This window comes from Carassius carassius, chromosome 12 (assembly GCF_963082965.1).
Source record: "Carassius carassius chromosome 12, fCarCar2.1, whole genome shotgun sequence".
NCBI lineage: Eukaryota > Metazoa > Chordata > Actinopteri > Cypriniformes > Cyprinidae > Carassius > Carassius carassius.
The window spans coordinates 17,577,498-17,602,009 of record NC_081766.1 but is presented as its reverse complement, the minus strand read 5'-3'; the positions used below and the strand labels follow the sequence as shown (position 1 = coordinate 17,602,009).

The following is a 24,512-nucleotide window of genomic DNA, read 5'->3' as shown; positions in this document are numbered from 1 at the left end:
TTTGATCTAGTGCCTTTTTCACAATCAAATTTAAAGTATGAGCAAAACATGGGACATGGCGAAGGTGGAGTAGCTGGGCACTTATGATCATGTTACATGCATTGTAAGTCACCATGCACTGAACTTTGGAGGTTATTCCCCACTCAGCCATTAGCAAGGCTTTAGCCTCCATGAGATGCTGGGCTGTGTGGGTTTGGTAAAACCTCCTTACACCCAGTACAACAGTTGCCATTTTTGCCTCTGGTGTTATGTAATGGCAAGTCACACCAAGATATCCATCCATATTAATGGAGGACCACATGTCAGCTGTAAGGCTAACAAATTCGGCCTTTTGTAGGTCCTCCATTGTCTTCTCCTTGGCTTTGTTGTACTTTTCGCTGACCATTATTTTAAGCACCTTCCGGGATGGGAGGACATAGCTTGGATCAAGCTTGTTCACAAATGCCCTGAATCCCTCATCGTCCACGATAGTGAAGTGCTGCAGATCCTTCACCACCATGTTTATAAGAGCCTCATCCAATTCCCTCTGTCTGACTTTTAAAAGAGAAGACAAAACATACTTTCAGACAAATACATTGGAAAAATACACCTTCAATTAGTGCACATCTATTAAAAGTATAGCCTACTGGTTCATTATTTGGAAACCTTCCAGTGTTTATAATCAGTGCTTTATATAACTTATAAACTTTATAAACAGTGTCCCAAAAGGTTATAAATTATATTTCAATTATAATTATATCCCAAACAATGCATACCTTGCTTAGATGGCCCAGCAGTGTCAGTAGCAGGCCTAGGTACAGGGGGAATGCCATCCTCTGCACCCTGCAAAATGGCAGGATGAGTGCTCCTCAAATGGCGCATCATGGATGATGTATTGTTGCAGTAGGCTAGCTGCCGATCACAATACACACATCTCACTTTATTTGGGGTTTCTAAATGGAAATGCTCCCACACCACAGATGTACGGCATCTCTTCTGGGGAGCTTCCATTTTATCGATCTATCCAAATCTATCTATCTATATATGAATCGATCTATGTATCTAGATATGTATCTATAATCTATGTATCTATATATGTATCTATCTATAATATATGTATTTATATATGTATCTATAATCTATCTATATATGTATCTATCTATAATATATGTATTTATATATGTATCTGTAATCTATCTATACATGTATCTATCTATTAATCTAGCTGTCTATATATATTTATATCTATGTATCTATTAATGTGTCACTATATGTATACTCTTGTCTGTCTCTGGCCTCTCAGTCAATGTGTTGTGTAAATTTAAATGTAAGTCTAAATTGCCTATAACTAATCAAATCGCACTATGTCACTATATCACCAAAAATCCGCTATCTCAAAGTCAAACTCCTCTCACAAAAACCCACGAGGTCAAAATGCGTTTATTTCACTTTTATACAGATGTGCGATTGTGTGGTCTGTTCCCGACTGTTCCAATCAAACGCTGATTCGGCGGACCACACCTGATGAAACAATTAGTGAAACACTTCGAGGCTTCGTTTGGTCATAGTCACGTGACATGGGTGTTTCGAATCACGCTTCGGATCAGTGTTTCGACACATCTGCGCTTCGGGATCTCGCAAAGCTTCGGAACGACTGTTTCGCTTCAGCCATCCTTAATAAAGATCAGAGGAGAGCTAGGCCGTGAAAATCTCTTGAAGGTTAAAGGACACAGAGTATAAGAAGAGGAAACTACTAAAGTAGCACATGCCATTTTGTATACCTGAATTAAATGTGACTGTGACTGTGATTACAGAAGCATAACTACAGCATTCAACATTTTTATTTGTTGCTGTCAGCATTGCTTTTATTTGGGCCCCTCCTTAACCTATTGTGTCTTTGCAAAGAGGACGTATTTTCTCTACAGGTAAGCCACAAAAATGCAAATCTGTACAAATAAATATATTAAATCAAGTAATACCACACACCAGTTCTGTTGTTTTGCGGCCTTGTGCTACAGGTTATCACAAGGTATAGACAATAGACATACTGTACAGTGCATTCAATGGATTCAATGTGTACTGTTGTTTAACAACATACCAATTGTTCAGCTGACAAAATGTCTTTCCGGAATAAACTTTTAGTAGACAAAAACTCATAAACTTAATATAAACCAGTTTTGAAAGTTGTGTGTTGTGAAAATTATGTCATCTAGGCCTTTATACAGTGCATGCCATTGTGAAGTCTATCCCTCACAGTGGCGTTTTCATCCATGTTTAATTCACAATGGTGTCTAAACTGATTCAGTTTTATAGTGTTCCTGAATAAATCTATGTTTTTTTTTTAATTAATCAGTTGAGTGAATGATACAATGACTCACTTATAAAGATTTAGGTTGCATCCAAATATTCCTACTTTCCTACAAAATATTAGGCGAAAAACAGAATATGAAAAGAATTGAATGAATTTAATTTTAAGTATTTACTTTTTCACCATTAACCTCTAGTATTCTTGACGTCACTTCCTGTTTGTTGTTGGCGGCTGTACTGCGTTTGAGCTCCGTCACTATATTCTTTTCATTGACTATTTTTAACTCAAAAATCAATTTTATACATCATCGTTTCCGTTTATATAACGTGTGAATATATCCTCTATTGTATTCTACAACAAAAACAATCAGAGCGCCTTGCTGTCACTAGTTTTATTTTGATCTCCCGGGTCCGCTATAAGCTTTTAGCCCGTTAGCATCAGCGGCGTGGTTGCAGCTAACTGCGCTAACATTGCTAATACTCTATTCACACACATTACCACTGCTGTACTCACTGTTACTTGCTTTAATGGCGGATGAATGTCTACACTCTGTGCAGCTCGAGCTCGAGGCCGTGGGAAAGCAGATTCGCGACCTGGAGGTGAGGCAGGCCCAGCTGAGAGAGCGGAGAACCACGCTGGAATCATCCCGGGCTGACGCTCACAAGTCCGGGGTAAGTATACAGCGATCTGCTAACAGTCCCACCACGTCTACTCCGTGTGTTTCTCTGCACAGGCCCGGTGCACCCAGGACGCGATCTTCCCAGATGTCCTTTACTGCGACGCCGGGACACCACGGACCCTGGGTGCATCCACAGCGGAGGACGCGAGCCGGGTCCCGGGCGACGACTTCTCCCCCTCCTGCCTTCGACATCTCCATCCGGAACCGCTTCGCTCCCCTCCGCGAGACAGGACGCGACGCTGTGATCATCGGAGACTCCATCGTCCGACACGTAAGTGCTACGTTAGCTGAAGGTAAAGTGCACACTCATTGTTTGCCTGGTGCTCGTGTTCTCGATGTTTCTGCGCAGATACCCGCGATCCTGAAGGTCGACGAGAGCCCCAGAGCGGTCGTGCTTCACGCCGGGGTTAACGACACCACGCTGCGGCAGACGGAGACGCTGAAGAGGGACTTCAGCAGCCTGATCGAGACGGTTCGCAGCACGACGCCCGCGGCGACGATCGTCGTGTCAGGACCACTGCCCACGTATCGACGAGGACACGAAAGGTTCAGTAGACTTTTTGCTTTAAATGAATGGCTGTTGTCATGGTGTAAAGAACAGAAACTGCTATTTGTTAATAACTGGAATCTTTTCTGGGAGCGTCCTAGGCTGTTTCGCGCTGATGGATTACACCCCAGCAGAATCGGAGCGGAGCTGCTCTCTGACAACATCTCCAGGACACTTCGCTCCATGTGACTAGTAAGACAATTCTCTAATAACTATTATGATGAGTTTTGTTCCACCTGCTTAAATGATAAAAGTACTTGTGCTGTAAAAACTATTAAGACTGTGTCTGTTCCCCGAATAGTGAGGTCAAAATATAATGTAGGATCTAGAAAAAATCTTATCGTAATTAAACCAGAAAAATGTAAAGTAAATGAACAAAAACAATTTTTAAAGTTTGGGCTCATAAATATTAGATCACTCACACCCAAAGCAGTTATTGTAAATGAAATGATCACAGAAAATAGTTTTGATGTACTCTGCTTGACTGAAACCTGGCTAAAACCAAATGATTATTTTGGTCTAAATGAGTCTACTCCACCAAACTACTGTTATAAGCATGAGCCCCGTCAGACTGGTCGTGGAGGAGGTGTTGCAACAATATATAGTGATATTCTCAATGTTACCCAGAAAACAGGATACAGGTTTAACTCTTTTGAAATACTTCTGCTAAATGTTACACTGTCAGACATGCAAAAGAAGTCTAATGTATCTCTTGCTCTGGCTACTGTGTATAGACCACCAGGGCCGTATACAGAATTCCTAAAAGAATTTGCAGATTTCCTCTCAGACCTTCTAATTACAGTTGATAAGGCGCTAATCATGGGAGATTTTAATATTCACGTTGATAATGCAAATGATACATTAGGACTTGCGTTTACTGACCTAATAAACTCCTTTGGAGTCAAGCAAAATGTCACCGGGCCCACTCATCGTTTTAATCATACACTAGATCTAATTATATCGCATGGAATCGATCTTACTGCTATAGATATTGTACCCCAATGTGATGATATTACAGACCATTTCCTTGTATCGTGCATGCTGCGTATAACTGATATTAACTATATGTCTCAGCGTTACCGTCTGGGCAGAACTATTGTTCCAGCCACCAAAGACAGATTCGCAAATAACCTGCCTGATCTATCTCAACTGCTATTTGTACCCAAAAATACACATGAATTAGACGAAATTACTGACAACATGGGCACTATTTTCTCTAATACATTAGAAGCTGTTGCCCCCATCAAATTGAAAAAGGTTAGAGAAAAACGTACTGTGCCATGGTATAACAGTAATACTCACTCTCTCAAGAAAGTAACTCGTAGTCTTGAACGCAAATGGAGAAAAACTAACTTGGAAGTTTTTAAAATTGCATGGAAAAACAGTATGTCCAGGTATAGACAGGCTCTAAAAACTGCTAGGGCAGAGCATATCCAAAACAATCCAAGGTTTTTATTTAGCACAGTGGCTAAATTAACAAATTACCAGACGCCACCTGATTCAAATATTCCACCAACGTTAAATAGTAATGACTTTATGAATTTCTTCACTGATAAAATAGATAACATTAGAAATACAATAGCGAATGTAGATTCTACAGCGTCTAACACTTCAGTTTCATCCATCGCACCCAAAGATAAACTGCAGTGCTTTACAAATATAGGACAGGAAGAGGTAAATAAACTTATCACTGTATCTAAACCAACAACATGTTTATTAGATCCTGTACCCACTAAATTACTAAAAGAGCTGTTACCTGTAGCCGAAGAACCGCTTCTCAATATCATTAACTCGTCGTTATCTTTAGGTCACGTCCCAAAACCATTCAAGCTGGCGGTTATCAAGCCTCTTATTAAGAAACCAAAACTAGATCCTAGTGTACTGGCAAATTATAGGCCTATTTCAAATCTTCCATTTATGTCTAAAATTTTAGAAAAAGTTGTGTCTGCTCAATTGAGCACCTTCCTGCATAAAAATGATCTGTATGAAGAATTTCAGTCAGGTTTTAGGCCCCACCATAGCACAGAAACTGCACTTGTTAAAATTACAAATGACCTGCTTCTTGCGTCAGATCAAGGCTTCATCTCATTTCTAGTCTTACTTGATCTTAGTGCTGCGTTCGACACCATAGATCATGACATACTCATAGATCGATTACAAAACTATACAGGTATTCAAGGGCAGGCTCTAAGATGGTTTAGATCCTACCTGTCCGATCGCTACCATTTTGTTTACTTAAATGGGGTGTCATCTCATTTATCATCAGTAAAATATGGAGTGCCACAAGGATCCGTCCTAGGTCCCCTTCTATTTTCAATATACATGTTGCCCCTTGGTAATATTATTAGAAAATACGGAATTAGCTTCCACTGTTATGCTGATGATACTCAGCTATATATTTCAACGAGACCAGATGAAACTTCCCAATTATCTAAGCTAACAGAGTGTGTTAAAAATGTAAAAGATTGGATGACAAATCATTTTCTCCAATTAAATTCGGATAAGACAGAGATATTAATTATTGGACCAAAAAACACCACACAGAATCTTGTAGATTACAATCTGCAACTAGACGGATGTACTGTTACTTCCTCTACAGTCAGAAATCTGGGTGTTATATTGGACAGCAATTTGTCTTTTGAAAATCATATTTCCAATGTTACAAAAACCGCATTCTTCCATCTTAGAAACATTGCCAAGCTACGAAACATGCTATCTGTTTCTGATGCAGAAAAGCTAGTTCATGCTTTCATGACCTCTAGACTGGACTATTGTAATGGACTTCTAGGTGGTTGTCCTGCTTCGTCAATAAACAAGCTACAGGTCGTCCAAAATGCAGCAGCTAGAGTCCTTACCAGGTCAAGAAAATATGATCATATTACCCCTATTTTACAGTCTCTGCACTGGCTACCTATTAAGTTCCGTATCAGTTACAAATTATCATTACTTACCTATAAGGCCCTAAATGGTTTAGCTCCTGCGTACCTAACTAGCCTTCTACCACGCTACAACCCATCACGCACCCTAAGGTCACAAAACGCTGGACTTTTGGTAGTTCCTAGGATAGCAAAGTCCACTAAAGGAGGTAGAGCTTTTTCACATTTGGCTCCCAAACTCTGGAATAGCTTTCCTGATAATGTTCGGGGTTCAGACACACTCTCTCTGTTTAAATCTAGATTAAAAACGCATCTTTTTCGCCAAGCATTCGAATAATGTATCTCTTAAATTGTGAGTGTAGTTGCATCTGCATTTTTATTCTTTAGCTTGGGTTAAACTAATTTTACTTTGTTGGATCAGCAGCTATGCTAATGATGTCTCTATTTTGTTTCTATGTTTTGCCACGGGATTTACATCCCGTGGTAACTAGGATTTACACAAGCTCCAGTCTGGATCCAGAACACCTGAGAAGAGATGATGCTGACCCTCAGAGGACCCCAGATGATCCTAACCTTGAATCAACAAACAGAACTAACAATTATTGCTACATGTGTGACTGCATCCTATAATTACTATTAATTAATAATATTGATAGTTCATCATCTAGCTGACTACGTCTTGTATTATTATTATTTTTATTTTTCTAAAATCCTGTCAAACGTGCACAAACTACTAGCTACTACTAAATATTGTAGAAACATAATTTTCTGTAAAGTTGCTTTGTAACGATTTGTATTGTAAAAAGCGCTATACAAATAAACTTGAATTGAATTGAATTGAATATTCTTCATTTGGGAGTCACACTTGTGTTGTTTGTGGTCAAAAGTGACCGGACACCTTTTTTTTTTTTTGAAATCAATGTATTTTTGTTCAATAATATGTTTTCTTTTTATTTTGTATTTTTAGAGAATTTCATTGTACTATTTAATATTTATGCAATAACGGTGATCAATTTATCCCTTATATTTTTCTATTACTTTTTAATCACGGCAGTATTTCATGTTAAGATAGAGACAATGCCTTTAAAATCCAATTTTTGAAGGCAGATTAGTTCCATTTGGTGTGAGTAAAAAAAGCAAAACATCTGAAATTCTATGGTCTAGCCACTAGATTCCAATAGAGCTCTATATAAAAGCCTTATGAAATCTCTAGTTGTTTTGGTTTGTTTTGTTGTACCATTCCAATAAAGTAGCGATTTAAAAAAAAAAAAACCATTTTAAATGACCAAACAATATCAGAAGGTTAAGACGTAAATTACAGAATATATGTGGGGTTTTCTTACAAAGTAGATCATTGCAGTTCTGAAGGGCCTCCAGGACAGGTTTGATTAGATCTATAGTGATTTACAGGGCTCGACTCTTGACTTGGCTTCAGGGACCAATGGAGCTCCACCTCTACTGCTTTAGCGAGAAGGTGAAACAAAGGAGGCTTGTGTCTGCTCTGGTATGTTGTGGCGTGGCTAAGAAGTATCTGAAGATGCCTTTTGTGTTTGTGCTGCCTGTTTCTTGCTGAGGAGACTGCAGAGTTTGGGCCCTACCTGAGCCTGGGTGGACCCTCTGGAGCTCCACTGCGCATCCTCTTCCTGTTCTGCGTCCTGCTGTTGAGTCTCTGGCTTTTCCTGCTGCTCAGCCCGCTGGCTTACTTCCCCCAGTTTCCTACTCAGCTTTTGGGAGGTGTCCTGGGTTGTTTGAGCTGGAGAGTGTTGTGTCAAGGCTGGTACCGACTTGAACCTAGTTGGTACTGCCCTGGGAGGCCAGGGGTGGGACTTTTTTTGTATACACGGAGCAAATAGGATGATACATCTGAGGCACTGTGTGAAACTAATGCTAATGAGATCAACTTGAGAAAGCTTGGGCAGAAATTGTATTAATTACATGTAGTGGTGCTGCAGTGTATCATTGAAGTTCAGAATATCCAGCCAAATCTCTGCCCGTACAGGATGTATATTAGATCATTATTTATCAGAATTGCTGGTCTTTATACATTTCCTTCATGCATGTTTACTAAATAATGAAAAATTAAATAACATGGTCGTGAACACCCTTCAAGGGATAGCTCACCTAAAAATTTCATTCAGACCTGTATGACGTTTTGTATGATTTTCAGTTGTTTTTATGTCGCTGACTTTCTAAATATCTTTTGTGTTCCACAGAGGAAAGAATGTCATACAGGTTTGGAACAACATGAGATTGAGTAAATGGTGACAGAATTTCCATTTTAGGATGTACTATGTTTAATGATTTCAAAATTTGTCAGGCTCGAGTTTAAATCTCTTTGGGAACATTAATACAGAACTGGTTTCACACATAAAAACATGATTATATAATAAATGAAGACTCAACTGAGACATATTGATTTATTAGGTTCTTCTTTGAGAATCTCAATTAGCTTTTTTTATTACAAAAATACTCACAGAATTTCTGGAAAGCTCAGCCTTAAATAAGAAACTTGTGATTCATTTATGCCCAAATGGATATGTAATTTAAAGACAGAATATAATCCGGGTTCAGTGTGGTGTGGTATAAATTTTTATGCAGTGGTCTCATTTTTCAAACATCTCTAAACAAGAACCATCTCTTGAACAAAGCTTTCCCAAATGAAAAACCACCAGTGGCCTCACAAAAAGGGGTGTATATAAGAGATGCTTATTTGGACACGAAACTTGGAAAAGTTTAATAAGGCAAGAGTAGGAAAAGCTCCTGATTAAAAATGACAACAGTACTGAAGAAGATTCTTTCCATCCATTTAAAAAAAAAAACCTGTCCAACAAAACCATTACTTCCTAACTTTGAAAAAAAAAGAAAAAATGTGATGGACACACATGAAGAAAGCATCTTTCCTGCTCGAATAAAGCTCCAAATAAAAGGCTGAAAAGGAGGGAAAACACTCTCTGAAAAACTAGCTCAGATCATTATAAAAGGCATTTTCCTTCAGAAAGTATAATAATCCTGGACGGTGGTTGGTTAAGACAGTCAGGAGCCATTCATCATAGGAATTTCAGATGTGACACTGTCCAATGGCTGCCAGTGGCAATCCATGAGCGAATCGTACAGCTCCTCACTGCGCTCCATGTATTGCCTATTTAATGTTTCCACATCCACCTGTGGGTTTGGGTCTGAGGGAGAAAAAGAGATGTTGAGTTATTACTGATGCGTGAACTTGCTCTTATCAACAATTTGATCAATTAAAGTCAAATTAAAATGTCACTAAATATTACCTTCAGCTGGATCCTCCTCAGCATCCTCAGTGCCATCATGTGACTGCTGAAGCAATACAAAAATGGTAAATTCCAGAATAGAAATGGTTTGGAATTATATTTTAAAAACACTATTATTCTTCATCAATCTCTACTTAAATACCTCTGTGGATCCCTGCATGTCAGAGGCCACGGGGGGCATCCCCATAGGTGGGGGTGGTCCCATCATTCCATGTGGAACTGGAGGGGGGGTAGCATATGGGTTGTAGCCGTAGTTATAACCGCTGTACTGATCATAACCCCACTGAGGATAGTAACTGTTGTAGGGCTGTTGATAGTACTGCTGTTGATAGTTGCTGTTGTAGCTGTTATTCTGGTTGTGGTAACTGCTTGTTTTATTGCTAAAATGAAAAAAAAAAAAAAAAAAAAAACATTATGGTAAGATTTCATGTGGATTTGTGAGATTTAAGTTTAATTACCAAGACTAAGTCTCACTGACCACATTAAACTTAAGTAACAATGACAAATTTAATTCAAATAAAATGTACCCTTTGTTGACGGCAATGCTTATCCTGATGGGTTTTCCTCCCAGGCCGGATGCGTTCTGAAACTCCTCGAGGGCTTTCTTCTGTTCATTCTCATCGCTAAACTTCACAAAGCCATAACCCCTGTACATTTGAAAAAACTAGATCATCAGCAGCTGCTCTCTCACTCTTCATGCACCTCATCATGCAGTATATACTTATTTCAATATGTATTCAGAAAGTAATTATTAATTTGATGGTAGAACTGAAACTTCTCTTTTACTTTTAACATGAAGTAGCATCACTTCAATTGTGAGTTGCTCTTGCTTACCCTATATGGGGAAAACAATAGTTTTAGCAGATTTGTAACAACGGCAAATCACATCCATGTATTGTCTGGCCCTTTTTAGGAGGAGGGTAAAGAGTATAGACTGAAAATAAGCTCTTAAAAAACATGAAATAAAAGGTAAAGGAGACCTCATCTAGTTCATCTGTGGTCAACGTCCGGTGATCAAACTGTCAGAGAAAGCCAAGCAAGGTTATGCAGCACAGTGTTGGCAGCTGAAACATTTCATACCTGGAGTTCCCAAGAGGATCAGTGACAACTTTGGCGCCTTTGCATGAAGGGAATTTTTTCAGAAAGAACTGATGAAGCTGGTAGTCATCCACTTCTGACGTGAGATCTCCAACAAAGACAGAAAATTCTGGGCTGCGGAAGAGAGTGAGCTATGTAAAGTAAAAGAAACCACCACAACTAAAAATGTAATATTTAACTACAAAAAAGCAGCTACTTTATTTATGGTTTCTCAACAAGATATCAGCAACTAAAATTATTTTCTGGACATGGTGTTCTTACCCAGGCTCTGGCCTTTTCCCATATGTTGCGTAGTTAAGCTTGAACTTCCTGGGCTGAAATGCACACAAAATACAACCATTGAGCAAATTAAATTACACTTTGCCTGTAGTATGGAGACAATTCGCTGACAAATAGAGTTGTATAATTTGAGTAAGGAAGCTGTTATTTCCACATACCTCCACCAATCAGTACTGGCTTTATCCCATTCGTCAGCTAGTTCCTAACAGAGTTTATTCACCAGTTTCAAACAAAGTCATTTTAAAAACACCCTCAACCACCTTACTAAGGGACGAAACTGAGCTCTGTAACTTGCCCATCACTAATGATAAATGGAGTAATAATTGAAATGTCTCAAATCAGGTGGGGGTCATGCTGGTTATGTCTTCCTATAATAATCTTTTATATATAATTAATTTAGTATATATATAAATGTATTGAAATCAAATACAAATGCCAAAACTGCACAATTTAATGGGTGCAAGTTTGGCATCTTACCGGATTCGATCCTGGAACCAGCTTCCCATTAAGCCTCTGCACACAACGGTCAACACTGGCCTCATCTGCCATCTCCACAAAACAATATCCAGCCGAGCCTCTAAAGAAACACAGACGAGAATATTCAATTATTTCTCTCAACAAACTCACACAAAAGACAATACCTGGCTCATCTAATAAGCCATGAACCAAACCAACCAGCTTCGAGGTTAATCAATACATGACATATTTGAAAATCAGGCAAAAAGACAGTGGTACAAGACAGCGTACTTAACAGCTTTAATGAGGGAATGAACTACAATCCCATGAAACATTGTGTATGACAATATAATGAAAATAATGGAGAAATGTAAAACTATCAATTTAAAGATGTTGATTATATATAGAGAAACGGTATATTTTATTGCAACCGCAAAAACAACCAAAAATGCTCTAACAAGCTATTTTTGCATGATTTGCTTATTGGGATTGTCTGATCGGTAGAGATTTATGGGTAAAGCAGAACTATGGGTAATACTGCTGTTAAAAACTATTATTAAAAGAAAAGTTAACAACCTCACAGCAGGCTTGTCTTCAAATAATTAAAAATAAATTATCGGTTTGATGGGCTTTTTACTTCTGGAAGTCAGCTTCATCTTACCCGGTAAGTCGATGTGTAATTATTTTGACACCGTATGCAGTCTCTCCCATAGTGCTGAAAGCTTGCTTAATGAAGTTTTCATCCATGTATGGGTCTAACTGTAAAACAAATAATGAGATTAATGGCCTGTCAGCATATTGTAAACACACACCATGTTAATGATTTTACAGAAGCAAGCAGAGACGAGGAAAGTTTACAGTTCTGCGTCACGTGCCCGCTAACAGTCAGCGCGGGGTCGGTGACGAAGACAAGAGGACTTAACGTAACGTACAGTTTAGTGCACTAACGTTCCACCCCAAAAGAATAATAATAATAATAATTGTGCACTACCATTACACCCTGTTGTTTAGATGCCCAACTCGAAATCATAACCCGATCATGTAGTTTGTCCCATTATTTACTCTACGACACAAAGGCGCATATGTAAATATCAGAGGCCTGTCGACAATGAACTTGGAACAAAAACTACGCGTTAAGTAGCACTAGGTTTACAAATGTGTTAGAATATTATTTTAAATTCTGTGTACATTCAGCATTTATTTCTCTAGTTTATTGCAGGTTTGAGTGGCCTGTTGGCTGTGCTTGCGTAACATCGAGCCGAGCCCACATGCTGCTGCTTTCTCATACACATACTCGCTGAGTTATCAAAGAAAAGGGAACAAAAAACAATTTCTTACATCACCCATCCATAGACTTGTCATTCGGTTGAACATCTTGGCTGCTGAAACTGCTGCACTTCAGAGATTTGTGAAAAATAATAACAATTAAGCGACAGTTAGATGCAGAATTTGCGTGGTGGCTCGTGAAGCTAGCAGAACGTTTACTGAACAACACAAACCCACACTTCCGCTTCCGGCTGCGCAGCGCTCAAACACAAACTGGTGAGTTCACACCCCACTCGTAGTCTGTCTGTTAAATGTTTACCTAGAGTTTAGTACACCGTATTTCTGTAAAGCATCCATGCATGGATATAATACCAAGTTTTTGTTTTTGTAATACAAATAAGTCAATAGAACGCATATGCTACGCATATGTTATTCCGAGTTTGACTTCAAGGGGGCAGAAGTGAGATTTGAACATTCCTGCCAGTCGTGCACACGAGGAAGAGACGCAAGACCACGCGTCGTGTGATGACTTTGGTATGATATTGATAGAGGAAGGAATCCGGAGCCGAGATGAACACGTTACGAACATTTTTGCGCTTTTCGGGGGCACAGAGTTTGTGTTGGTATGTGGCATCGCTCATTTAAAAAAGAGGTTAAATTCGATTGTTGAATGTTCCCTTGTTTGTGAATGTAACAACAATCAGCCTTAGCGAAAACCTCACATCAATCATAGCTTTTCCATAAATCCAATAAAATATTAATGTCATTAATGTAATTAGAATATATTGCAAAACCACAGCTAAACATAGCTTACACAAAAATAGATTGTAAAACAATACTCGAGTGTAATGTTATAGTTACTGTAACGTTACATTTATTAATGAAATGTATTGCAAAAAGCAAAATCTGTTTTCTTTCAAGAGCGACAGTGTTTGTATTAATATTACTTTTAATTTTACATTTTTCATGTATGTCACACCAGTGTACAAATTCACCTGTATATTGTCAATCTGCCACTAAACTAAAAAGACTTTTAGACTTAAAGACTCATGAACAGTCCATGCATGCATGTGTAAATATTTTACAATATGTTCTAACTCACTTTAAGGAGTAATGGCCCTCGCTCTACAATATCCAGAAGCAGTCAACAGCAAGGAGCCCTGAACACCAAAGAACAGGGAAACTGTGTTTTCCAGCAGCAACTCTGGCACTATCAACAAGTCCGCACAGTCAAACGTGGGACAGAATATCAGCCGAAGAACATCAAACGAAAGCGGACCCATGGGTGGATCAAAAGAATTAGCACTCCAGGTGGGATTGAAGTAATCCTGCGCCGAATGCTCAAAGGACGAAAATCCCTGACACATTGAGACTCTGACTGGACAGTTGCTTTGATTTACCTTTGAAGTGAATCTCCGATGAATTTCAGCTGGGCAGTAGTTTTCTATTTAAAAATGTCAAATTAAAGAAATCAATGGACAATGGCGCTGAAAGACTTCATTGAATGTTCTTTTTTAAAATGCAATTTAATGGATCTTATCCATCTTTATATTTTCACTTGAGTCCATTCATTAAAGAGTTTACTGTTTGTTACTGTTTTTTTTTTTTTGTTTTTTTTTACAACATTAGCACGATTAGCCGTGTTTCCAGTTTCCACTGTCGGGCCAAAAGCGGGCATGCTAGTGCGTGCCAGGGCCAGTCGCGTTTCCACTGTCACTTCCGGGGCTTGATCGTGCCTCGTCGGTGCTTCAATGGCCCATTTTTTTCTTGGCCCGACAAAACCTTGGACCAAAGCGGGCCAGCTGGGGCTAGAGGAGTGGTTCTGAACAAAGGCGGAGTTTCTCTGCATCTGGAGAGTGTCAGCGCTGCGGATCATTTCAGAGAGATAACAGCTATAACACCAGCATTAAAAACTTGAGATAAGTTGAGCTCAAAACTCACTTTCAGTCAGCAGCGAGTGTTTGAAATAACTTGATCCGATGTGGATTATAATCACCATACAAGGCAGAAATATTTATAAGCGATGCAAAAGACTATGCACGCTAGGCATTAACATTACCATAGTAAACATGATAAATGTGACCGCTGGAGAAATCAGACGTCAGCTTCTTATTCTCTATCACAATCGTGTATTTATTTAGTAACATATTTTATCTGTCACAAGTCTCGTTTTTGTTCAGGAGCTTTTATAAAAATATATAAATGATCATTCCTTTTTAAAATGTGATGTATATAGGATATTGTGACTTCAAATAAACAGACTAAACTGAATAGCAGACAGTGTTCATAATGCTTCATTTCTGTGTGACTAATTTTCAAGCAACACCTTATTATAATAAAACATAGATGCTTTTGGATTTAAATATTTAACAAAGCATGCAAACAAACGGCAGCTTTTCCCGTGTTCGTTTTGTGATCGTGCTATTTCCAGTGACTTTTTTCTCTTTGTTGGTGAAATGATGGGGTTTCTTGACATTTCTCCCGAGAGGCGTGTAAAGGGTGGGTTTAAGTGAAACGTAGCGGAGCTTCTGGCCCGACGGTGTAAACACAACGCTATTTTGGCCTCGGTGCTACTGGCCTGAGGCTGTTTGCCCCGCACGGCCCATTTTAAGCCCTGGCTCGCCTGAATAGTTTAATAAAAATAATAATACACAAATAAAAAAACTGTCAGGATGTTTTGTATCACATTTTATTTTAGCATTATAGTTAATTTTTACAAGCAACTGTAAGTGCATTTAATTTGTATTATGATAATAGTAAAAAAGTACAAAAAACAGGCTGTGAAGTAACCTGGTGTATATTGTGTCTGATATACCATTTTTAAAATTTCTTTTCACAGTAATTCCATTTTATTGCATTATGGGTTCACATCCATTATAAGATCAGCAAGGACAATGCATTATTTTTAGATTGTCATATTTACCGTTTCATAAAGGAAAAAGAATGCGTAGAAAAATATAAATTCTATACATTTACAGTGCTCATTCAAATGCCCTTTCTTACTTGCCCATGCCACCTAAACTGATTTTATCATGCAGGTGATTTAGCATAACTTCAGTGAATAAACTACATGGAGATCTCAGATTAATATATTGTATTAAAATGATTTTTGACATGCAGTTCCACTTAATACATGGTTGCTTCACACATTTAAGAAAATGTTAAGCATTACAATCAGTGATATATTAACTGAATAGTATCTCATTCACTGTTTTTTTGAAGGAATATTACCAAAGTCAGAGCTTTCACTCTTTTCAACCTCAGATAGAAGCTCTTCTGATGAAGGGTTTTGGTCATTGTTTGCGCTTTGTGCATTAGTGGCCCTTGAGGCATCTTCTGGTTTCACTTGCTGTTCTGAATCAGTACCAGAACATGGATTCTCTTTCCCAAAGTTGAAGAGTTTCCCTGGATTGAAGGACTTGGTGGGAGACTGTGTTTTCTCGTGGCTCCCATGTGTAGCTGCTTGTGCAACTGCTGCGGCGGCTTCTTTTTTTAACTCTTGGGATTTGAGAAACTTTAGAAAACCTGGAAGTTTGGCCTCACCACTTGTGGGAGAAGTGGTAGAGGTGAATTTACCCTGAAGTGGGATTATCTGTTTGAGTTTCATTACATTATTGTTGCCTAAATGGGAGCTGGGTCTCTTGAGTTTATCTCCTTCAGAGCTGAATTTGGCTGCTGGGCTTTTTTCATTGTGATGGTCCTCACCTCCATTCGGATCGGACTTGTCTTGCTCACTGTCTTGTGCCAATTCCTCTGCCATTTTCTGATGCTCCTCTTCTTCAGCCTTCCTCCGTTGCTGGTGCTGTTGAGCGAGCCGTTCATGTTTCTGATGCAAAAACAATAATTTCACTGTGATGTTATAACCATTAAAATTACATTTTAGTGTTTTATTTTTAATTTCCTTAGACAAAGCCAAGTTTTATTATCTGTTTACTATATATGGGTTATCGTTTATGAAATATTAATATCTATACAATGAAATTCTTTGGATATTGTTAGTCTATGCTCATCATGTGCTGTGCTACCTTTAGAGCTTCTCTCCGCTGGTATTCAAGTTTGGCCATCTCATCTGCCACCCAGTTTGGAATATCAGGAATTGCAACATGAATTAAATATTTGAGCAGAATGGCAAAATGCTGAAAACCATATGAGAAAGAGTTAAGTTCAATTTACTGCACTTTATTCATAATTTATTTGAGCTTTAGATTATATATATATACATATACACACGATTATTAAATTAATACTTTTATTGAGCAATAATTTATCAGAAGAAAGGTAAAGTGTTACAAAAGATTTCTATTTTAAGAACAAAAATATTAAGCATATAAAGTTTTTAACATAATAATAAATGTTTCTTAAGCAGCAAACCAGCATATCAGAATGATTTCGGAAGTGTCATGTCACACTGACGACTTGAGGAATGGCTGCTGAAAATTCAGCTTTGATCACAGGAATAAATTAGGTTTTAAACTTACCCAACATTTATTTTAAAATGAAATACATCACAATATCACTGTTTTTATTGTATTTCTGGTCAAATAAACGCAGCCTTGTTGAGGATATTCTTATTTTAAAATACTCCTTAAAATATGTTTAAAAAATCTTATTGACCACAAACATTTGTTTCCTTTTTTTTAATGGAATGATATTACTTCTCTCTTACCTCTAGCACTACGACAGAGATGATGGCCATCTCAGGGCTCAACCAGGGGAAGAGCCGTTGCAGCTGTCCACACTGGCCAATAAGGTAACAGTTCACAATTATTGCGATCAGACCCATTGCCTCCATTGCCGTCTGTTCAAATTTTAAGATCAAACAAAAGCAAAAGAGCAAGTTCAACAAACACGAAATAAAATAAATAATTCATAGCGGATTGTAAGTAATTATTCTGAATGGATCTCCTGACCTGCCATTGTCCAATGTTCTCAACCCTTTGCCCAAAGGGTCTCTGGAGGCCTGTGCAAAGTTTTAAAGCATCACTTCTGATTTCTACAATGTTGTTTATCAAGGCACACATGGCTGCCAAAGGAAATGCAGAGGAGAAGAGTACGACATAGCCAAACTGTATGAACATTTCCTGGTAATCTTGAAGAGTATCCTGCAAATCGAAATAAAAGAAAGTGGTCTTGTTTTGATACAGTTAGTGCACCAGACATTGGGTTCAGAAAGTAGCAAACAAGTCATGTGATCTAGGTGGAGGAGCACAGACCTCATAAGTTAGCATGCAACTTTCAATCTCTGGTTGGGTCAAAACAGTAGATTCAGTCTCCTCTGGAGGATCCATCCAGGACATTTTATTTTCCATACTGTTGTTTTCACCAGCAGATTTTGTCTTTCTTTTCTGGGTTCCTTGAGGTTTACTCAGAGAATCATTCCATTCTCTGTCATCATCACTGTCATCATCACGTATATCAAATATTAAGGATGGATCCATTCCTTCCTCCACAAGGGTTGGACTACCATCGTCCTGTAGGCTGGTCTGTGCGTCCACACCCTTGTATTTGTATTCCACCTTCTCTGTGAAGCTGACCTTCCTTTGTTTTAGTCCAACATCATCATCCCCTTCCTCTGTTTTGAGAACTCTGTAGCTGGCGATTAAACTCCTTCTCTCTCTCTTCTCTGATTGCTCTGGAGGTATGCCACTTTTACTCACATCCAGACAGGCTTGGCAAGTCAGTCGTATCCTTTGCACTATCAAATGACTATAGTTCAGGATCATGGTTTGAATTAAGTCCCATAATGTCCTCAGAGCACCTGATTTATGGTGCTCATAGAGATAAGGCTGTAACACTTCTTTGATATTTTGTAGAACCTGGCGGAAGATCAACAACGTGGCCAGCATCTGTAAATTAAAGAGAGTAATTTTTTTTTTGGTAATTTCAGTTTGTTACTTCAACATTATTCTGTCATCTGCGTATTACCTCTTTTAACCGCTCCATGTCTTTGAGGTAAAATCCAATGTAGAAAAGGCTGAGGTAAGAATTTATGAACTGAAACTTTAAAATGCAGAACATTTTTAACCATTAGAAATATGCACAATATTTTATAAAGTCATTAAATACAGTTTTACAGTATGCTGATACAATAACAAACTGAACATTTCCTGGTATATATAAATACATGAAATGAAGCATTAAACTTACAAAAACAGTCTTGAGGATAAGATTATTGTCATAAGTGCTTTGAAGTCTGTAATTTTCTGTTAAAATTGAAAAATGAACAAACAGGTGTCACTGAGGAAAAATCTTTAACGAACAAACAAGCTGTGAAATAAACAAAAATGCAAGTTTGCTGCTAATTTAATGAATAAACTTCATGTTGTAAACATGATTATGTTATAAGCTCTTACCCATATCATTGAGCCAGAGAGCTATTTTCTTGTACACTTCATCACATACAGTAACAGTTATAGCCAGAAGAATTTTTGGAATAAATCTACAAATGCTTGGCAACTCCTTTGTTTCCAGGACAAATTCCTATAAGAGACAGCAGTCATGAACACAAAACTTCTAGAAACAATGTTCAGTTGAATATGGAAGACAGATCAATTTGAACCTTCATCGCAGACTTTATTTAAAATAACATGTTGTACCAAGTTTTGTAACAAAAGTCGGTTTCCCTACTTGAAGTTCCAGGCAGATAAACATGGCCAAGCAGACAAAGCAGAGACAGAGGATGCAGATGGGAAAGCTGACCAACCAGCGGAACATTCTTCTCTTCCAGGGTGGGTAGAAAAACTCTTCACAGCCGGTCACCGGACTGCGACGCTTAATTCCCTGATTTACATGTAGCAAAAGTTACAGTTCAGGCCTAAAGTTGATGTAAACACTGGTGGAAAGTAAACTAATCACATATCAAGTTAAAAATGATGTCAGCACACCCGAAACTGTGGACGGGCTTCCTCTAGTGACTCTGCTGGGGTGTCTAGTGTTCCCCACTTATATGCTAGTTCAGCTTCCTGCCGTTTCCATCTCTCCAGGAACAGTGTTGCCCACACCACATTGAAAAGGGCAGACACCACACAGCAGATATCCTGACTTGTCTGCAAAAAAAAAAAAGATTGGTGATAAAAACCATGCCTTCTAACCAAATTAAAAACTCTTGTATACTTTTTATACTTCCATTCTAAAGCTATATTTTGATATTAAGGGAAAACACCTGCCTGATCAGACTCAGAAAAGATCCAGAGTAGAAGGCCAAACACTGCTGGATACAGCATAGAGTTGGTGTAAAAGCCCAACCAAGCAAAGTACATGCCAATCTTTACACCAAAATAATCACACACGTCATCTGTCAAGAACAGGACAACAAAACCATCTTTTCAGTATAACAATATGAACAAAATCTGCTACATTTGCATAATTATGAGGGTAATAGTAGTTAACGCATGATAAAAGGCACTGTTGATTTTATATTTTCCTAAAAGATTGGAACTTGGGTAAAATGCAAAATGTTTGAACTACAATACAGTGAAATATGCCTTAGCTAACAGATGAATCACATGTTTCTTAGGAGCTCCTTCTTAGAGATCTCATTACACATAAGACATGCAGTAACTTGTAGTTTGCATTCAGAATTCATACTGTAGCACTTCATATTTGCTCAGACAGAGCAAATCAGTCTGTACTAACGAAAGTAGGTAGCTAGGTACACATGAGTTTGTTTGCTAAAGGAAGAGCCTTGGCCTGGAATCTCATTACACAACTATTGAAAAGCACCAGCCATCTCAGAATAACTGAAAGTTAGTCAAATCCTGTGCATCTTGGCAAAAACACAGGAGTCCCCACCTAGAGGTTGCTTCTCACAGACTGCCTGAACCCAGGACGTCTTCAGATGATTCAGAATTCTCTGCTCATGAAGAGGAAACATTTGAAGAATCACACGCCTGGTTATTAGCTCTGGTACTGCCAAGGACACACAACATTTTGATCAGAATTCTTAAACTTGATAACAAACATTTTAGAAGAAAAGAAATATTAAAATATCTACTGATTGGTTGGCCCTCCAGGAAGTGAATATTATGAAGGGCCTCGCCATGTTTTGCCCGCAGATTATCTAACCAATATTTGATAATACTCTGGCGCTCCTAAAGAAATAACAGAGAAAAAACAACCCAATCTCATGAGAAAATGTGATTAAAAAAAAGTTTCCTCCTTTGAACCTAACTATCTATATGAAAATGTACAATTGAGATTGTATGAATTCATGCAAATTAGCCGCGAGTTTGCCAAAGAAAACATTAGACATTTAATGATTTCACATGAGAAGACAGGAAATTAGAGATTTACAGCAAACCTGTGATGTGAAGAAACACAGCTCACTCTCGATGTTTTCATAGATGTCATCCTCCTCACATGAAAACCTGCGACTGCCGCCCCCGTAACGTGACTTCACTGCCTTTTGCAAACCCATCTGTTCGGCTCCACGCAACAAGCTTCAGACAAAAATTATTCTAATGCTGTATTTATTTTGGACCTAGTGACCATCTGTCAAATGTTTCAGACATTTTACATCGAAAAATGCAATACAATAACGGGGATGTGATACTTTCAGAGTTGAGCAGGTTTTCTACTATGTCTTACTTCTCAAAGGTTGAGGTAATGAAGAATGCATAGGAATGTGTGTATTTATGCTGCCGGATCTGGATTCTGATTTGTGGAATCCCCAACCGGATTTGGTTAAGTAACCATAACAATGTATGGTCATCTGTGGTGTCTGTGGAAAAGATAATAACATGCTGAAATATGTTCATCAGTATATCAAAGAAATTCACAAAATATTATTATGTGGTTTATTATCACACTTCATAAAAAAAACAAAAAACATATGCATTCTTTAATAACTGTATTAGTGCAAACAGCAAAACTGAAAGACATAACCTTCGCACCTGGGAATGTCATAAGAACATCACAGTTGTCAGTGGCTGCCATTGTGATCATAGATTTATTCTTCATGAGGTACTGTCTGGCATGAAAGAGACGACCTTTGAGCAGTTTCTCTGTTTGCAAGAGGAAAAAGAGAAAGTTATTATGAAGAAGTTAATACAAGAAGGTATGTTAGAGTAATTAGTACGATGACTATCAGGTGTCATTGCATGTCCTGTTTTATTTAAAGAACATGGATCTATAAAGTCTGATTATGTTTGTGGTAGTGTATCATGGCACAAAACAAAAGAGATCTGCGAGAACTTCAGAAAAACATTTGCTGCTGCTCATCAGGCTCGAAAAGGTTATAAAGCCATCTCATAAGAGTCTGGACTCCACAAATCCACAACCAAGCTTTGAGGGTTAAGATTGCCTAGTGTGAGCGCACCCTAATTATTCTCCCACATCCCACACACACGAGTCTCTATCTGCCCACAAAGTGTTGTCCCGTGCCGCACTCTGCTGCGACGGGTCCTGCGATCGTGCAGGTCTCTACTCAGAAGATGCCTGTTATAATGTTAAAAATTGTAATCATTGCCCAGTACTAATATATATATGAAACTTCCCATTTGCTACACTACAGTGTGTATAGTAAGAAACACCAATTTGTAAAATCTAGCAGCAAAACAATTGTACAGGTTTAATATATATATATATATATATATATATATATATATATATATATATATATATATATATATATATATATATATATATATATATATGTGTGTGTGTTTGTGTGTGTGTGTTTGTAAAAGGAACCCAAAAATCTAATTAATTCCATAATTAATCTGTCATCCTATCAAGGTCAAACCAAACAGACATTTCAATAGAGTTGTTGTCCACATCCACAGAAACCAAGCCTCTTTTTACACTTACCCAAATCCTTTAAGCTCAGCATTATGCCCTGAAATATGGTTAAATGAGAGGTTGATGGTAATATGCTGTTGTATACATTGTTGTAGAAAGTGTTGCTTCATTGGCGAAAAAGTGAAGTGATATACAGCCAAGTATTGTGACCCATACTCAGAATTTGTGCTCTGCATTTAACCCATCTACAGTGCACACACACACACCATGAACACACCCGGATCAGTGGGCAGCCATTTATGCTGCGGCGCCCAGGGAGCAATTGGGGGTTCGGTGCCTTGCTCAAGGGCACCTCAATCATGGTATTGCCGGCCTGAGTCTCAAAACCACATCCTTAGGATTAGGAGTCAAACCCTCTAACCATTAGGCCACGACTTCCCACACCTTTTTCCTTTTTTTTTCTTTTTTTTTTAAAGAGGGCTATTGGTAACGTACCAAATTCAGTCAAGCTGCTGTTTTAACATAACCAATATATTAAACATGGCTTCCCTCGTGTGGAAGCGCTCATTCTAAGTTTAAGCATTTTTTGGAGGAAATAGAGTCCTTGTGTAAGAGATGTTATCATTTTTGTAACCACTGTGTCACAAACTGTGCTCTTTTTTTAGTGACAGTTACATGAAGGGTGAAGAAAATGAGAAGTGAAGTTCTAACATTATGCACTTTGGCAGCCTATTCAAAACTGAATTCCGTGCCTGAGTTTGTTGGAAAAACACATGTAAAACACATGTAAAGGTGTGAATCTGTGATATTACCTGATTGCGAGAGCTGGCAAAACAGATTAGGACAGAAAGAAGAACTAGATTAAAGGATGTTGCTCATCGCAAGTGAAGCGTTTAGTTCCATTTATGCCAAATATTGTAGAACTGCATTAAACAATGTGGTATTATGAATATGCATTTAAAACACAATTATGGCTGAGCATTCAAACCTAATGAACATCCAGGGAGGATTTGTAGCATAACAAGCAGGATCAATGCAATGATATAGCCTGCCTCAGGAAATATATGGAGTTATAAAAGTACAAATGTTTGAGTAATGGTAATAATCTGAATGAGCACAACTATAGATGTTTTCATCAATAGGCAGGAAATTGTTTTTCGTATTATAGGTACTTGTGTGTCCACCACATACAGTGACTATTCCATTCAACACTTAACATAATGTCAAAAGACTATAACGAAGGCAAATAAGATATTCTAGACAAATATTAGACCTTCAGATATCAGCCTGTAGTATTATATTCTGCCACTAACAGCTAACAATCTTGTCCTACACTAGAGAGAAAATACACAGAGATGTCACAGTGTATAAAAACGCACATTTTTGGTTTGAACTCACCTACGACAGCTGGATTACAACATGCAAGCGTCTGCTTGACGGGTGTCTGAGTGTCTCTCACCTAACACCGCCGAGGACATCGCGTGAGATCTTCGCTTTGCTCTGCCTTCTACGTCAGCTGTGTGATGCCGTCGTCGGCACTGGAGCTGAAACTGAATAGCCAGGTCAGCAAGGCTTCCGAGCGATCGGCGAGAGCATTTTCCAGATGCAAACAGGTGCAGAGTGTCAACTGACCACTGAATAAATCCTCAATCACATACTGACATCATCCATGGCGCTGTCAAAACTCAGCAGATTTCCTCATTATTTTAGAAGAGCTTCCATTCTATACAGCCTATTTCGCTTTATTTCTCTGTTTTGTTTGCCTGCAAGTTGTAACTAAGTTGTTGTATCTCTTCTATTCTGTCTCATATAGAATAAAAGCATTTGCGAGGATTCATAATTCATAGATGTAGGTACTGTAGAACGTTGTTATCCGGTGATTATGTGATTTGCTCTGATTGTATTCACCTGTTGCCACATCAAAGGACTCGTGAAAAGGAGGTGCATGAGATGTAGCAGCGGCTGTGCTGTGTTTTATTTTGAAACAAGCTTATTTCACGTTTCTTAC

At 38.3% G+C, this 24,512-nt stretch overlaps 2 protein-coding genes and 1 pseudogene across 3 annotated transcripts; 1 reads left to right on the top strand and 2 right to left on the bottom strand.

The window, feature by feature from the left end:
* Window positions 1–7,670: 7,670 nt before the first annotated feature.
* LOC132155431 (fat storage-inducing transmembrane protein 1-like) lies at window positions 7,671–8,320 on the top strand (annotated as a pseudogene).
* Window positions 8,321–9,201: 881 nt separating this feature from the next.
* LOC132154977 (tRNA selenocysteine 1-associated protein 1-like) lies at window positions 9,202–13,015 on the bottom strand. Of its 2 annotated transcripts, none has more exons than XM_059563729.1 (9): window positions 12,839–13,015; window positions 12,162–12,259; window positions 11,522–11,621; window positions 11,027–11,079; window positions 10,748–10,879; window positions 10,195–10,314; window positions 9,810–10,047; window positions 9,668–9,710; window positions 9,202–9,565 (listed from the first exon to the last, which is right to left on the bottom strand). In XM_059563729.1, the coding sequence occupies exons 1-9, from the start codon at window positions 12,872–12,874 to the stop codon at window positions 9,423–9,425; spliced, it is 963 nt and encodes a 320-aa protein (XP_059419712.1). In that variant the 5' UTR covers window positions 12,875–13,015; the 3' UTR covers window positions 9,202–9,422. The 2 variants fall into 2 exon arrangements, with proteins under 2 accessions (XP_059419712.1, XP_059419711.1); XM_059563728.1 differs by having other exon boundaries at window positions 9,668–9,713; window positions 12,839–13,013.
* A 2,431-nt stretch (window positions 13,016–15,446) lies between these two features.
* LOC132155430 (anoctamin-8-like) lies at window positions 15,447–24,175 on the bottom strand. The gene is made up of 18 exons (XM_059564274.1): window positions 24,167–24,175; window positions 23,903–23,963; window positions 21,658–21,768; window positions 21,353–21,485; window positions 21,066–21,204; window positions 20,760–20,856; window positions 20,558–20,674; window positions 19,933–20,060; window positions 19,651–19,812; window positions 19,394–19,546; window positions 19,120–19,246; window positions 18,914–18,969; window positions 18,692–18,766; window positions 17,980–18,612; window positions 17,677–17,868; window positions 17,433–17,564; window positions 16,792–16,902; window positions 15,447–16,592 (listed from the first exon to the last, which is right to left on the bottom strand). Exons 1-18 carry the CDS (start codon window positions 24,173–24,175, stop codon window positions 15,972–15,974), a joined length of 3,057 nt encoding a protein of 1,018 aa, XP_059420257.1. The 3' UTR covers window positions 15,447–15,971.
* Between the last annotated feature and the right edge of the window lie 337 nt (window positions 24,176–24,512).

What these genes read in the sequence shown, in the direction of transcription:
- LOC132154977 (XM_059563728.1), bottom strand. Translation starts at nt 12,874, where the DNA reads ATGTTCAACCGAATGACAAGTCTATGGATGGGTGAT. An exon ending in CAAGTCTATGGATGGGTGAT is followed by an intron (nt 12,260 to 12,838) that starts GTAAGAAATTGT and finishes TTTGTTTTACAG; the next exon opens with TTAGACCCATACATGGATGA. An exon ending in GATCCTCTTGGGAACTCCAG is followed by an intron (nt 10,315 to 10,747) that starts GTATGAAATGTT and finishes TCAAATGTACAG; the next exon opens with GGGTTATGGCTTTGTGAAGT.
- LOC132155430 (XM_059564274.1), bottom strand. An exon ending in TTATCTGCCTGGAACTTCAA is followed by an intron (nt 19,247 to 19,393) that starts GTAGGGAAACCG and finishes TGTCTCTTATAG; the next exon opens with GAATTTGTCCTGGAAACAAA. An exon ending in AGCGGAGAGAAGCTCTAAAG is followed by an intron (nt 16,593 to 16,791) that starts GTAGCACAGCAC and finishes TTTTTGCATCAG; the next exon opens with AAACATGAACGGCTCGCTCA.